Here is a 17,672-nt window from a genome sequence, read left to right on the forward strand (position 1 = left end):
AGAGGGGGACCAGACCGGGCTGCCCGCTATCCCCAATGCTTTACGTCTTGGGCCTTGAACCAATAGCGATACACCTTAGGAAGCAGTACCTAGATGCCGGCATCTGGATTGGGGGGGATAGAGCACCTACTGTCACTCTATGCAGACGATGTGCTGTTGTACGTTAGGGACTCACATCTAAACATCCCAGTCATCCTAGACATACTAGACAATTATGCTAAGGTGTCGGGAATCAGCTTCAGCATATCTAAATCGTGCACTACCAGCAGTGGGGCTCAACTGGGAGGTGGACTTGTTCAAATACCTAGGGGTCAAAATTAAGCCACGCCAGAACAGATGCATGAATATAACACAGCAATGGTGGTTCCGGGTCTGGGCAAGTCCATGCAGTTCTGTTCCAAGCTCCCACTGTCACTACTGGGCAGGGTGGCCATCACCAAAATGATCATCCTGCCGAGATTCCTGTACTACTTTAACCATGGTCACCACTACCTCAAAGCGTCCCTTTTTCCGAGCGCTGGAGACACTGATCTGGGAGTTTCTGTGGGGCACCGCCCGCCACAGACTCACTAACAACGCTACACCTGCCGTATGACAAGGGGGGTGTGAAACTGCCAAACCTGGAGAGAGATTACATAGCAGCCCAACTCAGCCAAGTGGCCAATGGCTGGCGGACGAGTCCAACTCAGAAACTGACCTGTTACAACATCTGGTGGCTCCCATTCAGCTGAAAGAAATACTGTGGGTAACACACAGGGACGAAGAGCACACCCCAATGGTGGTGACGCTTGGAAGGAAAATATGGAGGACACTAGCACTACTGAAACTCGCACATCCTTACTCCCCAGAGGTGCCAATAATGGCAGACGCGAGCCGAGACAGCGCAGACATGGGGGTGTTGCGAAGATGGGAAGGGAAAGGGATATATACATGGGGGCACGTATAGAAGGAGGGGACCTTCAGGGAGTTCCACTCAATGCAGGAGAGGGAAGGGATCCCGAGTGGGCAGTTTCTCTGGTACCAATGGGTCCGAAAGGTTGCTAAAGACAGCTGAGAGGGCTGGCCTGATGAACCGCAAGCAGAACCAATACTAAGGTACAACCTGAGCGACGACTGGCGCCCAGTCTCAAGGCTGTACAGCATGCTAATAGACGCACCCAGCCCCAAAAACACAACACTGAAAGAGCAATGGGAGACACATCTGGGCACAGTAATAGCGGAAAAGGAGCGGAAAAAGAGTGGGAAAGGATACTGGGTTACCCCAAAGCGGTATCGTGGAACCACCGCTTCAAACTGATACAACTAAATGTGCTATACCGCACATACATGACCCTGCACAGGGGTAGCCATATTCAATGTGAGCCCTAGCTCACGTTGCCCATGGTGCGGAGGCGAAGGAGCCGACTTGATACACACGTTCTGGGGATGTGGGGGTGTGCAGGGATTTTGGGCACGTATAGAGCAGGCCTGCAGAGCAGCTGGGGTAGTAAGGTTTGAATGCTCACCAAAAGAATGCCTGCTTGGAGCCTACCCCAGGGTCAACAAATAGAAACATGTGTTTAGATCCATGGACCTGGTATGCGTCTTAGCCAAAAGAATTATCGCCATGTCCTGGAAGAAAGCTGGGGGGGGCCACAATATGCAAAATGGCATGGGAAATTTGAGAGGTGGACAGAGGCAGAAACTAAGGTGTGGATGGAAGGGGCCAACAGATCGGAGCAGGATGGTAACGACAAATGGGCCGCATGGAAGGCACTGGTGTGGGACATGTTCCACCCGTCGACGACAAGCCCCCCTGAGTGAGCTACGCGCTGAGGCACATGCCTACCCCATGTCTGTATAGTCGCCCACCCACAGCCAACTAATACTGGCTGCTGGTGACAGCAGGAGAGGAGGGTGTAAGAACTCTATCCCAGGCTCCAGGATCCCTACCCTGACGCACTATGCAACGCACCATAAAATCTACGTAGGAAACTGTTTGTTGTTTAAAAGTTATTAACTTTTGGCACAAATGTATGGCTTGAATTGAAAGTGACACACTAAAATGCTTGTTTGTACCTAATCAAATGCCAATAAAAACATTTAAAAAATTCAATCCAAGGCGAGCACGTTGCCCCTGAGCTATCCCCCTAAGACCTACCATACCTTCTACTCTACCATAACATATAGAGGTATGGGGGACCAGAGGGACCCGAGTGTGGCATAAAGTGAGCAGGGACACCAAAGTGTTACATGTATACCCCATTCTCCCAGGGCCATCATCACCAGTCCCATGAAGGATTTCCCCTCCCATGAGATCCACCCACTGAGTACCAACCCCAGGGGGACAATCGGGTAGTGGCCTCACGGAAGTGGGCCTTCCCCTGCGGAAGCAGTGACAATACCCTGGGATTCATAGACATATAAAACACTTTACTTCCGTACAGCTTGGAGATAACAGATGACCGGATGATCTGTATGCGGTCAAGGTGAATGTGGTGGTGATACTTAAGTAGGCTGGCAAAATCACCTAATTGATGATCCACTTTCAAACTGCCCAGTTGATCACAAAGCAGTGTCATGACCGTTTCAACAGTGCCATGCATAACCAGTGTCACAGCAATACACATTATCATGCTAGCTCCCAACTGCCACTAAACAGTTTTGAACAAGACTGACATTTTAACTAATGCCATGCCATTGTTCCTCCTGTAAAAACATATTATTATGCTAACATCTACGTTGTCTTGCTGTCATCTACATTGCCCTCTGGGAATTGAATTCCAATTTAACAAGGTAATGTTATTTCACTAGCAGACCACATTAATCTGCTGGTGTCTGCATTGCCCTGAGAAATTGTAATGCTGGTCTCTGCACTTTTATGACAGTGGCGCCTGGTTAAGCACATAATCACACCAACACAATGTGTTCTGCAGTTCCAGCACTGGCACTGGCAAGGCATTTCTTAATCTGGTATCACATTTTGAAGGGAGCGTTGTAGTGTCCAGACAATTGTAATGGCAATTTAAAATAATGCAATTCAAATCTTCAGTAAAACACATTATCATGATAATAATCATAATTGTTATTTTATTACGCGCTTCATACGGAGACCAGTTTCTAAGGGCGAGACCGGGATTCGAACCTGTTTGGCTGTCTATGCGTTGTCTTGCTTCCAAGACAAAAGAGTTGCCCCAGAGTTCCTGCTATGCCTTATTGGAGCAACAATGTTCTGGAATTGCTGAGCATTTATGGAGGCACATCAGTATTATAACCTTGAACATTGTGATTGCGGTTTTAAAAATGGCATGCCAGTCCTGCTTCACTCTAGAACATTCTGATGCTTCCATCTACATTGCCTACAGATAATGATAATGCTGGTATTGACATTGATATTTCATTTCTATCGCGCTCGTACACAAGTGTTTCAGAGCGCGACAGAAATGTGCAAAGCTGTGCCAGTGTTTGCCATCAAACACACACTGAAGTTGCTTTCTACAATGTCGCCAGAAAATGTTTGATAGTGTCACTGATGCCATTTCTGTGTTTTCCCCGAGTAGGCAAGCTCAAGCTAACATCTACACTGTCACCAGACATACCCTGTACCCCATATCACAGAGCCCCCTAAATTAGGCCATGTCACATTGCTAGTGCATTTGAATCAGTAGTTCACATTGCCTCCAGAACTGTTTTATGTCACATGATATTACTAAACTCTGACACTTCACCTTGCCACTCATGCTTCCCCCAGAGAACTGCCCCAGAACTCATCACATTGGCTCTGGAAGTACTTCCCATGCTACTTCACATTGGGGAAGTTAAGTATGGCATGGGCTAATGTGTCACTGCGCAGGGCAGTTCTGCTTGCAGGGTGTTCCAGGCAGCTCGTGTGAAAAGTCTCATTGCATGTCACATTGTCCCCAGAACTGCTCTAAAGCACGTGATATGAGCCCATCATTTCCCCATGCCACTTACTTTGGCCGTTCCAAAAATACCCCCCCTCCCCCATCATGCCATTTACACTGGTCACAGAACAGCACTGGCTGCACATTTGCTGCTTTTGGGTCAGGAGTGCACTTCAGTGCACCTCTAACAATTCCAAGACAGATCTTTGCATTTGAAATTAATGTCAAATCAGATTAGATGAAAATGCAATCACTGCCCACTGCAGCCTAGTCAGCATTAAGGATCGAGTGTCTGAACATTTTTAAAGCGGGGTTGTAGCCCTTTGGCCACCTGTTGACTGACCAGGCTGTTCATCTTCCAAATACATGAAAGGACAACAGGTTATCTCCAAAAAGTTGTTCATCAAAGAGTTTCTCAAAGCGGTTGCCCGTAATATCACTAATTGATTAATGCAATTGTTTTGCAACCATCCATTCTTGACCAAAAGAAGGCATTCTTTAATAGCATTCGCTTAAAGAAGCCTGCTTCAGACCCAAATAGAAATATACATTAATAAAAAAGCATTTTACAAAACCCGCTGCTAACCCTCAATTGTGTCAATTGCCAGCCTATCCCAAGCGAACCCTTCATTATCAGGATCCTAGAGAGAGCAGAATGCATCCAAATTCCAGGACACAGCAAATGGGGCTGCTTCCCAGCCACCACTCAAGTTTCGGTTTTATCACAAGGAATTGAAAGAAACCATATTGTCAGATATCCGGCAGTACCTTTCTATCGCCTGATTTTAAGGAAGAATATATAAAACTGTCCCTTCAAGACCTGCCCGGCCTGTCACCAGGGATGGACTGTTCTATAGGGAACTCTGGAGAATTCCCCTTAGGCCTCTACCACACAATAAAGGCCCATGGGGCAACCTATTTTATTTCTAAATGTTCCCCTAGGAAAAGGGTTGGGCGGGCTGAAAATGTGTAAAATGGGTCCACTTTAGACATTATTTCCAGGGTCTCTTTTGGATCTCAGTCACCCCCTGCTCGTCACACAGTAGACTACAGCATTAGGCTGCTTTGCTTGTAGCACCGAGTAGGAGTGTTTTTAACGTCCTGGCGGAGGATCTAAACTTTCCTTAGAAGCAAAAGTCAACAGATCATAACTGGTGACTCCAAATTCGCCAGAGTATTAATGGAATGTGGTGTACTTCACGGATCACTGTATACAATTACAGACACGTGCTTACTGGTTTGAGAGTTTAAAGCAACTCTTACAATTGCACACAACCAGACAACAAGCGCGTGTGTTCTGATAAAGGCCTAATCCATCCCCTTACATCAGTCTTAAAATAGTCTCGATGACAGCTGCACCTGAAATGGTACTAAGCCAATGCAACCTTCATTACTGTGACATTTAGGCCTTTTGCAACCCCTTGAGTGATGAGGGTAATCAAACGTGTACATGGGTCTACATAAAGCTAATTATCAGCTGTGAAATTAAGTAACTAACAATTAATGTGAACCTCTTCAAAATGTTTGATCTTCATTTGTATTTTGCCTTTTAGTGGAAGATGATCAAGTTTCCTGTTATAGAATTTTGACCAGCTTGTTTGCTTTGGGGACGAGCAAAAGCATCTATGTTGAAAGGTAAGTTGACAGAATCCTTAGACAATTACATTGCAGGAAAGCCGGATCTAAATCATTGTGCATAACACCTTTGTTTGATCTCTGATCTATTTTCAAACATGATTGTATAATTTTTCATTAGATTCAAAAATATTTATTGACACACTTTTGAAAAAGATCATCCGCCATGCATTGAGAAAATGATTGTATTGTATTCTTGCTGTATGCATTTTCTCTTTTTTCTATTTTGGTGAACCTGGTTACTGCATAGCAATGATTGCCTATTGTCCATTGCTCGGTCACATATTATCTAAACACATTCCCTTAAACACCTGACCTACTACATTGTCACTATGAAACTTAGGAGTTGATTAACTACCAGGTACATTGTTACCATAATACATTTCTTTCACAAGTAAAATATTCTTCACCATCACGTGATGTGCATGCCTCTGTCGGATCCTGATCAACGTGAGAATAGCGAGGTCAACTCTGCTATAATGAGGAAGGCCATTGTATTATCAAAACAGACACTGTGGCATGCAAAAACAACTCCTTAACCTTGTAGATGAATGTATTGGCATCACCTCTACTCCTCCCGTCCCAAATCAAGGTACAGACCTAGCACGTCTCCCTCCATCCCCCACCACCCTTATCTCTCTGGGAACCCAGGTGCCCATGAATGACATGCTCAGGGCACCTGGGTTCCCAAAAGAGATAAGGGTGTGAGGTGCCAGCAGTTCAAATAGGATGACCGCTCTTTGATTTAGTGCTCTAAATCTTCCCCAAGCCTCTTGGCATCACAGAGCCCATGCCCCGCACACATGAATTTAACCTTAAAAGGCGCATCCCTACCCTTCCTCCCTGAACCCAACATTACCTTCCCAGCGCCTCTGAGCTCTCCAGCTAAACTTCAACTAACTGTTATCGGCACAGCACGGCTGCCTGTGACCTTGACATAACTTCTCTCTGGGGGGAAGCAAGGGGGACTTGTTGCAGGATTAATTGGACAGAGCCGCAGTTCCATGTTGAGCCTGTTTCTCATATTTTCAAAACACGCATCCTGTAACATTCCCTAATATCCAACATGGCGGAACTCCTGCTACCTTAGCCCTAGACCCCCCCCTTTACCGCACCACTTATCTGACTCGATCACACATGCCTTCCTGTGTCAGCTACCTACTTGCATTTCCCTTAAAACATAACACTGTACACTACCGCTGAATGGACGATACATCATCCTATCTTTAACCTCTGCAACCAAAACGTGAATACATTGTATAACTATATGGTGTTTCTATTATGCATTAAAGCAAACTATAAGTGCGGGTCTGACACAGTGGTGGCATGGTGATTGGCAAAGACTTTTATTTCTAAGAGTGGTTAACTGCCTCAACTGAAATACTACAGAATCTGTCGGGGTGTCCAAAAGTAAAAATTCCACCATCCTGTGTCAAAAACCTATTTCCTGCCCTTACACTCTGAATGAAATTAAATAACTGAGGGTGTTTCAAGAGTTCCAAAGACTGTGTATTGGGGGAATGCCAATCTTCCCCAGGTTACAGTATCGTTCTGAAGCAACATAAAGTTCCAGGTTCAACAGGCTTCATAAAGTACAGTTCAAAAGGGTTCCTGCACCAGAAGTAGGACTCCCTCTCCTCTGTTGCCAGTTCTTGATGTTATGGAGATGTCCCCCCACACCCTCAACCTTTCTCTGGTTTTTGGTAGCTCACGTTTCCGTAGGGGGAATGTCGCCCTTCCTCTGGCCATGCTCAGGCTTCTTGGACAGTTCAATGTTGCTGGGGGAATTTCCCCCTTCCCCTGACCTTTCTTAGGCTTCTCATATAACATACAGTTCAATATTGGTGGAGGGGTGTCTCCCTTCCCCTGGCCTCTCCCAAATTTCCCAAATAACACAATGCTTGATGGGGGGAATGTCTCCCTTTTACTGGCCTTGATGCTTAATGGGGGAATATCTTCATTCCCATAGCGTTTTGTAGGCTTCCAGGTATTTTGTGGTATCAGGCTTTGTCCCCTGGTTTGTCTTAGCTGTCATTTGACACGGCCAAACTGATTCACTACCCTGCCAGTCCTATGAGTGAGAAGATTGACGATGGTCGTTCTTCCTTTTACGCATGTGGATCTGAGACTCACCACTCTTGCTTGACTTTCCTCCTTGATAGACTTGGTTCACTTTCCTGCCAAGTACTATCATGTGACCCAAGATATGACAACGTCTCTACCCTTTGGTCAGGGTCCCATACCCTGTTTTCTTGGCTTTCTTATGGGTGCGACCCCTAAACCCGACTTTCTTGCATGCTTTTCCTTCTTGATAGCCTTGGTTCAATCTCGTGTGGCCCAAGGTATGATATTGCAATCGTCCTGGGTCTTCACCGGCACCTATGACCAGCTGTGGGGCTTCCCCAACTCTTGTGGTCTTCCTTCGAGCTGCGGCAGCTCCACACCAGCAAGAATTACTTCAGGCAGTGCAGTTCTCCCTTCTCACGCTGTCCCCTTTTGAGGAACATCTGGAGCTTCTCTCCAGGGTTGTCGAGTGGTTCTCCTGCTCTGGACCGGCCCCAGACCTTCGTGCTCCCTTCTTGGCATCCCGTTCTGCTTTCCTCCTTCCTTGCCATGCTGGCTCTCACTGATCCTCCATGAAGGATCGTACAATCTAATTTGTCCTTCTTCCCTTTTTATATCTTTAACGTATCTGCATTGAATGTAAGTGCACCTTGGTTCCACGAGGCACTCCTCATTTCTCTACAGATCTTCCTCATCCCAGTATTACCATGATTGCTCTCTACTGGGTTTGGCGGATTCTTCCTCTTTTGTTTTCTCATGCACTCCACATGGGTAGTCCCTACTCTTCCTTGTCTCAGTAGGTGCCAAGAGTATGGAGGGTTGGAGACTTCAGAGGTGGGTGTTGAATAGGAGCATGAGGGAGATAGGGGTGAAGGAAAGAAATGATGCCTTCTCCCATAAATTGTCACTGGTCCCATATGGGGTTCCCTCCCTATGAGATCCTTCCACTGAGTACCAACCCCAGGGGGACTATCATTAGTGGCCTCACCTCACTGGCCTCATTGGAAGGTGCTCCCCCTATGCGAGCAGTGACAATACCCTGGGATTTGTCACCCTACAATGGGCACATGTGCATTCTGCCATGTCCAATCAGAACTGCTATCACTAGGACACCTGCTAATATGTTTCACAGACTACTGCATTGCATTTGCATCCCAACACTCCCCCCTTTAGGCTTTAATTAATACTCCATTAACTAATCCAGCATCCCGTCTACTATAGATGTCGTCTTTGGGCCACCCACACTTTGCACAGGTGGTGTAAACTTTACCCCAGAAGAATATGCCCAGATGTGGGAAATGTCATAAAATGTCATCCCCCATCTCCTGCCAAATATTCCCAATGCTCCACATAATTTTCTGGATCAGGTGGTGGTGAGAGTGTCCTTGGAGGACCAACTGGTTGTTCTACTCCTACCATCCTGTGCTCTATTTCACCATTCCACTTCACGGTCTGTGTACACATGTTTTGTGAGGAGAGTAGCTTTACCTATTGTCATGGACACCGCCATCATCATTGCACCCTTAGGCAGTGTCTTGCAACAGCACTGTAGGATCATTTGACGAGAATAAAACATTTAAAGTAAAAAAACATAAAGGATCTTTGTGCTGCGCTTACAATCCCCCAAATGATGCAGACTTTGGATCTCTGATGCATGCTGTAGGGGCCCTGCAGATTGCCATGGAAAAGTGGGCTGGAGTGAGTGCTGGAGACTGGTTGGATTCAATGTTTTCATGGGCCCTATCTTGGTTGGACATAGCAGTAAAAGTGCTGGTTCCTATCTTTTTGCACAGACCCCCTTACATTGCCAAAAGTAAATCCAGAACATACCGGTTCTGGAGGGTCAACAGACAAATAGCCCACTATTCTGCTGTTATTGAATTGAGACAGTTGTGTCTGGTTCACTATATGGAGCATCTCCTACACTCTGATCTGCAACCACTTTGCATTTGCTGCAGTTTTGATGGCAGGCACAAGGATGGAAGTGACATTTCTTTTCAGTTTTTGTGAACAGACGCAGTTGTTCTGGGATCGCTTTGAGCTTGTCAGAGGAGTGGCGGGACCAATAATTCAAACTCTATTCTCGGCGGGCTCTTCGTGTTTGGCGCCCACACTCATAGGGATGGGGGTTCAGTTGCAGCTGGGGGGGCATGTTTATGACAATCAAATGCGAGTCAGGCACTTATGAGTAAGGGCCGAATGCAAGGTGGTGAGTGAACCGACACCTCTCCAGGATGGGGGAAGGTGGAGATAAGCATATTGTCTGCACATCCAGGAAAAATCCATCAATGTGGATGTGCCATCAGTCAGGTCGGGAATAAACAAAGTCTTATTGAACCTTTTTATTTGTGCCTACGAGTACAGTGCCATTTCTCTAGAATCAAAAAAGTGTGTTGTTAACCGGCTTTTCGTTCAGTTCAATGCAGGTCAGTTTTGACACATGGGTGGTCTACGCTTTAGAACATTTCTGGTTTGCACGTGCCACTACATCCTCAGAGAAACCCCAGTAGACCCTCCGCTGTACAGCTCTCTAGTCCTTTCACCCATCTGTCATTGGAAAACCGTGCACATTCAAATTTCAGAAGTGGTCTTATTGGACACTGTGCTTGCTCTTTGTTCTTGGCACACTCACTTCCGTCTCTGTCTATAATGACTGCCTGGACACAGTGTCCTTGGAATAGGCTTAGTACTCTGTAAAGGGCCATTACAGGTGCACTAAACATTGAGCTACAGGAGGTGGAAATTCTTGTGGGATGAACAGTTTGGGCATGCCCGTTGCATCACGTATAAGAGAGCGAATATAGCAGCTCTCATTTGACTTTGCTCTTCTCACCTACTTTATGTGGTTGTACCACATGCTATCTGTTTCGCTGTGGTGCACATATGCAAAGGTATCCAAAACATTTTGCTTATTTTCATTCTATTCAATTTCATTTTCCGTTTCCCTTTTTGTTTCTTGCCATCTCTGTACTTATTATTACTGTGCCATTTCTATAGCCCCCTTCATATGCACAAACCATATAAGATTACCTACAATAAAGGAAGAAGACAGAAACAGAAGCATACTAAGCATAACAATATATACATTGCACAATGTCTTAATCCTTGAAGCTCTGAGGAAGAAGAAAACAGTGGCCTGGTGCCTGCGGGGGCAAATCTGGTGCAAGAATGTCACTATAAAGGTCAACACATTCATTGTTTAATGTCAATGTTCTTGGGGCCTACAGGAGGTGGGTCTGTGCCAATTCCTCTTCGACTGTCAAATACGTGGAGCCAATAATGCAATTCTTTAATTGCATACGCGACCTCGAACGGCCCTTAATAATGACACTCATTTCATTTCCTCACAAATGACCTCACATATGCGAAATCTCCAGGGTAGAGCTGAGGTGCCTATAGAGACGGTGGCTTGATGGTAGCCGTGGCAGCTATTTTCTCTCTCCTTAGGAGCAAGCTGTTGAAATATAATTTGTATACACTTTAAGTACCTCAAATACCCTTGAAACACCTCCCCCAAAATCGCAGCTGCCCTGTGTGCATCTGATGCAGTGTGCAGAGGTGTGAATTGTGTGTGTAACCTTCTCCCCTTCAATATTGTGCAGGGACAAGTTGTGATCCTTACCTGGCTGGTTCCTAAGGCTGAACGGAAACAGAGGAAGGCAATTCAGCCAGTTCCTCCCTAGCGAATGATACAACTTTGTCAGTTTTTGTGAGTCCTGTGGTATGACTCAAGGACATTACATATCCCCCAGTGAGGAAAGACCTTGCGTACTAAAAATGTGGCCGGCGATTTAGCATCTGGTTGTGCACAAGGTCCCGCCTCAATCCACAGAGAAAATGGGCATACAACAACAATAAGATAATGAGTTACTGCACCTGTTTATCTTGTCCACATAGTCTATGTGGAGCTCTCAAAAGCTTCCTGTTGGACAGAGCAATGTGCCACGCAGCATCCTGAGGTTGTGTCTGGTGCTGTAGAGGTGGCAGGTAGTGCAGTTTGCCACACATGATTTGAAGTATTCTTGAAGGTTGGGGACAAACCAGTACTCCTGAATGTCTGTTGCTATATAATGTTTAGACATGCATCGGGTAATGCAGTTGCTCAAGAGCAACCATGAGCAATTCCTGCGGCATTACTACTTCAGCTGTAATATTTTTTCTCCAGATAAGATCTGTCGGTGAGAGTGAGCACTGAGCACCCACGTTTAACCCAACAATTGTTCTCCTCTGGGGTGCCTGACCTTCCAATTCAATTATCTAAGTGAGTGGGACTGCTGTGTAAAGCACTGCTAAATGCAACTGTTCTGTGGTTTCCTCAGGATATGCTGCGACGTCCGGGACTTCGAAATATGCTGCTTCTTTGGTGGTCCTATCTGCGGCTTCTGTCACGTCCCTCGCCCAAAACCCCCTTTGGCAAACCCATTGGCCAGGTGGAGTCAGGACTCGGGCCTCTAGAGCCTGGCATCCTCTTCAACAGCCCTCATGGGGCCAGTCCTCGCGCCTATGGCACCAGTCTCATCCACCATGAAAAACAATGTGCTTGGGAACTACTTTATTGTATTGTCAGCCAACATGGAGGCATCCACATAGCTTGGTTCCTAAGAACCAAGCAATTCGGTCTAGTTTTTTGGGTGTGGTAGCCTAGGGGCTACTTTACCTGGACTATTTTGTTGGGTCTATTTAAACCACACCCGAGCAAGACAACACGCTTTGCGTTACTTTGCAGTTTGCAACGTGACGCTCACCGTGTCCAGCTATTTCCTCGAACCTCAGAGAAGCAGAACCTGCAAGGAGACAAAAGGAACATCTTTAGCAGCAGCATCTTACCTGCAATCTTCATCTTTAAACACTCGCAGCTACCGAGAACAGCTTCCTCGAATCTGCACGCCTCCCGGACAGAACGACCTGAAAGAGGAAGATAGAGGCAACATTAAAGAAAGCAGTAGAGACATTTACAAATTACGAACTGCTCAAAAGGCTTACCTGGCTGGTCGCCTCTTGGCTGGCACCACTCCGGACATTCCACTCGCGCTGAAGAACACCGTGACCTACAAGGAAGGAAAACACAGGCTAGCAAAGGCAAGACTTTGCAGCGCTGCGCATACTTAGCGCATCATAGCGCTCTTAATGCGCCATCATTTACCAGCGGGGCTCAACCAAGCCAGTTCGCCGCGCTGAAGCTCTGCATACCTAACAGAGAAAAAAGAGACATTTTAAACAAAGAAAGGCATGCAGGATAGCAACAAAACTAAAGAACAGCAATAAGATATACCTGAACAATATCAAACGGGCCGGCGTCCGTGAAGTAACTGTACCGCACTCGCCCATGAAAGACAACACACCCCTGCAAAGAAGGCAGGACGGAGAGCACGCCTAATTCTACCACAAGGTGAGGAGAGGGCGCCAGAGGGACTGAAATCATACGGGGGTGGAGGGAGGATACTTACCCCATTCGATCAGTCTTCGACACAGTCTTGTATTTTCAGGCAGAACCTTCCCCGCAGACCACATCAGGGCAAAGCTGAGAAGCATACCAGCGAGTAACCCAGCTGGGTGGCGTCCCTGTGGATACCAGGTGAGTGTAACTGCTTCATTACCAAGTGAAACCAGGTCTGTGTCCCAGTTGTGGGTGGCGCATTTCATCACTGCTACTACTGTTGGGTGGCATCTTGAACCCTCTCCTTTGCCATCTGGACAACCCTGAATGTGCTATATAGGTGACGTATGCCGAATCAGAATATATTGTTGCTAGACACCCTTGTGATGCTTCTAAGGCTTCAATCAGTGCAATTGCTACTTCGTACTCCCCGTCTATGAGGTGCTGCACCTGTATGCCTTTGTCCCAATTGCTGATTCATTGTCCATGAACCATCAACAAAGAGCACCTCCCCCCTCTTTGAGTGCATCATCGCTCGCTTGAATCAGATCAACCTCCGGACCTTTGTATGTAACAGTCATGCACCTCCTCCCCTGGCTGAACGGGTATTGCAATGAATGTAGCATGGTTCACTGTGCAACACCTTTTAATGTGAATGGAAGGATTGGCTAGTATGACCTATAACCTGATACTCTTTGCTAGTGCGGGTTGATTTGGACCTTCCCAGAATGGCAAAAAGGGCATGCTCCACATATAATGTTAGTGAGCACCTGTAAAGTATCTGCGCCGGACTCACTGTTGCTTTAAAACAAAGCCCTTTATTCAGGTCAAAAGAAATTAAACAAAATATGCACACACATGGCAGTCTTTGTAGTTTACTCAATCCTCAAACTCCTGTTTCTTCAGTAGGGGTGATCCCTCTCTGCTTCATGCAGGTGGCGTCTAGTAGGCCCAATGGTAACTTTTGCCTTCCTCCTCTGCTCCGTCCCGGTCCATGAAAAGTTAGTGCGAGAAGAACCAAAACAAGCATCAGTTCGGTTTTATAACAACCGTCTCTTCTTGCTCCGGGGTGAAACAGGGTCCGTACAGCATGTCGCTGTGCGTGCCGCAGCCCAACCAACACTGTCCCCACCCCAAGGGACATTTCCTCCCACCAACCGCACATTGGTAACTAACATTCCGTGGCGTAGGAACGAATGAAGTACCATCGTTGAGAGGTACGTACAGAACGAGGTTCCTCCACTTTCGAGCCGGTATGTTATCTGGCATGTCGGATCTGTCCTCTGACAGATGGTTTGGGGGTCTTTGCCACTAAGGTGGTGTTATGGGCATCCGAATAACCCTTTGGGACTTCTATAGGCAAAGCAACCGCCACAGACTCACAAACCCCACAAAGGGACAAGGCTGCTTGGGCAGGTCTGCCAGCCTAGACAAATAGTAAGCCACCAGCTGAAACTTGCCCGGCTTATGCACTGTGGAGCATTCCAAAGGCTGGCGAGTGAGAAACCAATGCAGGACTCTGTGATAACTCGCCCTTCAAAAGAACTCTAACCATAAAGAGGCATGGTAGGGAAACAAGGCAAAGTGACGTCCCAATAGGTAGTAACATAGGGCTTTGATGGCCCACTTGATTGCCAAACATTCCTTTTCAATAGTAGAGTACGGCAATTCCAGGGGTAACAATTCCTGCTAATAAAGGCTATGGTGGAGGTCGTCCATAGAACCTTGAGACAATACAGTCCCAAAACCACAAACAGAAGCATTGTCTGCAAAAAGAAGGGGTTTGAGTAGTCTGGCCAATGAAGAACAGGTTGGCAAGAGATAGACACCATCAATATCTTGAAGGCCTGGACATCATCATGGCTAAACCCCTTTGATGTCCTGGCCACAGCGCATTTGTCAAAGGGGTTGCAATTGTTGAGAAGTGTGGGATAACACGGCAATAATAGCCCACAAATCCCAAAAAGGCTTGGATGTTCGTCTTTGTAGTGGGGATCTGTAGCTTCCTTATGGCTTGAATTTTGTCCGTTTGGGGTGTTATCATGCCATGGCCAACCGTATAGCCCAAGTACTTGGTGGGATCTGCTGCTAGCCTGGTTTTATGTGTAAACCTGCATTCTTGAGGGTTGTGACAACCCCTAGGAGATGGTCAAGGTGTTCATCCCAAGAGGAGCTGTACACCACAATTTCATTGAGATACGCTGCAGCATACGCTTGGTTAGGCTGTAGGATTTTATCCATCGGTGTTTGGAAAGTGGCAGACGCCCCATGTAGTACAAAGGGATGGACAGTGAATGAAAAAGACCCTGATGAGTGGCAAAAGCAGTCTTTTCTTGGTCTTCGGTTACAAAGGGAATCTGCCAATATACCTTTAGTTAGGTCTACAGTGCTGGGATATAAGGCTGATCCCAGGCTTTCCAGCAGTTCGTCTATCCATGGCATGGGATGGGCTTCACTCTGTTTAACTGGCGGAAATCCATGCATAATCTAGGTGTACCATTGGGTTTTGGGACAAGCATGATGGAGGAACACCAAGTACTTTTAGAGGGTACTATGATTCCCATCTCTAGCAGCTTGTTGATCTCTTTAGACATCTTAGCTCTTTTGACTTCGGGTATGCCATAGGGTCGGAGCCGGATACTCTTGCCTGGCTCTGTTTTGATGAAGTGTTCTGCTTGAGCAGTTCGGCCAGGTAGACTGGAGAATATAGAAGACACCACGGATAGTACTCTCAACATCTCTTCTGGTTGAACATGGGTTATTTTCTGACCCCATTGCACATCTCCAATGTCAGCAATGCTTCTTGTAAACATCTGTTCTGCTATGGATACGTCCACATTGGTGGTGACCACCACAGGGCTCATTGTATCCCTCCAGCATTTCAGCAGGTTGATATGATGGTTTTGAGTTTTGGTTTTCTGGTCTAGCTTTTCGACCTCCTAGTTCTCTGGTCCCAGTAACCTGGTGACTGTATAAGGGTCTCTCCATTGGGCTAGTAGTTTGTTTTTGCTAGTAGGGAGCAGCACTAGTACCTTGTCACCAGCCTTTAATGACTGCATGCAGGCTGTTTTATTACATTGTTCATCTTGTTGGGTTTTTGCATGCCCCAGGTTTAATCATGGAAAATACTCTCCCAGGTGACTGAACTGGTCACGGAGATTGTATACATAATCCATCAGGTTGGTTTCCACTTGTGATATAGGCTATGATGTGGTATTTTTAACTTTCCTGTACACAAGTGTTTCTAGGCGTGGGAAACAAAGGGAATATAAATTACAATCTTACTAGGCCTTGTCATTCAGATCACGCAAGTGCTGGGACGAGGGAAGGGGAGAAGTGCCAGGGGGGCGGAAGGGGAAAGTACAGTTAACTCACAAGTGCAGTCATGGGTGGCTCATAGGTGCAGAGAGAAGGGATTGTAGGGTTGCAGATACATACCTTTGAGTGCTGAGGAGCCTGAAGGTAGTGCAAGGGCAACTGGACATGCAGGAGCCTTGGCCCGAGTTCAGAGGGTGACCAGTGCGCAGAGCCAGTCGGGTGCATCAGCAGGGGAGCGGAAGAGAGAAAGTGGAAGTGAAAAGGAAGGTGTTGAGTTGCTTCTGGAACCCGAGGTGGTTCTGAGACAGACAGGGAGGCTGTTATAGATGGAGGCCCCAGCTGAGGAGATAGATCTTCCCCCAACTCTCTTTTTGGAGAAGCATCTAACCCTCAGAGAGTTGGAGGTGGATGAGTGTAAAGCTCGAGAAGGAAGATGTTCTGGGAGAGAAAGTTGGAGGTAGAGCAGTCCCACCGCGCCGAAAGCCTTGTGAATGATGCAGAGGGTCTTGAACTTGATCCTTGTCCCCACGGGATCCAGTGAAGAGATTTTAGAGCTGGGGAGATACAATCTCTTGCAATCTTGTTCTGGATAAGTGTAAAGGTCGAAGAGTAGATGCAGGAAATTTAGAATGAGGCTGTTGCAATAGTCCAGAGTAGAGGGGACCAGAGCTCTGGAGACCGTGAGCTTCTGGGGGAAAGTGAGAAAAGGAAAATACCTCTGAGGAGGTACAGCTGATAGTTTGACTTCTTAGAAACGTCAGAGATGTGAGGTGAGAAGGAGAGGGTGGAGTCAAGGTTCTTGATGACACCATCCTTGGATGACATAAAGGTTCTTAGTCTCACAGGAAGGAGCAGGAAGGGGGGCCAGAGAGAGGGAGGGGAGGACAGGAGGGAGCGGGTGTCCCAATGTGGAGGATCTCTGTCCTACTGGCATTAAGGCAGAGATCATTGACAGCACACCATTCCTGAATGCGGCCAGACAGTGTGGTATTGGAGAAGAAGCAGAGGTGGCTGATGGGGAGCCTAAAAGAGAGTGTCATTCGCATAACATTGAAAATTGGAGCAGAACGTAGCGATGTGGTGGGCAAGAGGTGTCAGGTAGTGGTTGACGATCCAAGGAGAGAGGTTAAACCCCTGGGGAACACCACAGGTATAGAGAGAGATGTCCATGTGTCTCTTCATTTTCTGTTACTTCAGTAGCACAGTCCTTGTACATAATAAATTCACAGTCCTTGTACATAATAAATTCAAAGAACATTGAATACATTTTTAAACAGTGTAATGTTAAAAGTACATTTTGAAAAAGTGGTTTTAATTCCCATGGACACATGTTTAAATATGGTTTGGCAAAGACCCCTGTACATACTATAAGAAATGAAAAATGATTACTGGGA

At 46.6% G+C, this 17,672-nt stretch overlaps 1 protein-coding gene across 1 annotated transcript in view; it reads left to right on the top strand.

Moving 5' to 3' along the window:
• RYR2 (ryanodine receptor 2) overlaps positions 1–17,672 on the top strand; it is a 3,854,281-nt gene that overhangs the window by 2,716,396 nt on the left and 1,120,213 nt on the right. The window contains exon 66 of the mRNA XM_069607971.1: positions 5,438–5,519. Within this exon, the coding sequence (XP_069464072.1) occupies positions 5,438–5,519 (82 nt within the window). The remainder of the gene's footprint in view (positions 1–5,437; positions 5,520–17,672) is intronic.

The sequence above is a fragment of the Ambystoma mexicanum genome, chromosome 4q (assembly GCF_040938575.1).
Source record: "Ambystoma mexicanum isolate Mex_15411 chromosome 4q, UKY_AmexF1_1, whole genome shotgun sequence".
Taxonomy (NCBI): Eukaryota; Metazoa; Chordata; class Amphibia; order Caudata; family Ambystomatidae; genus Ambystoma; species Ambystoma mexicanum.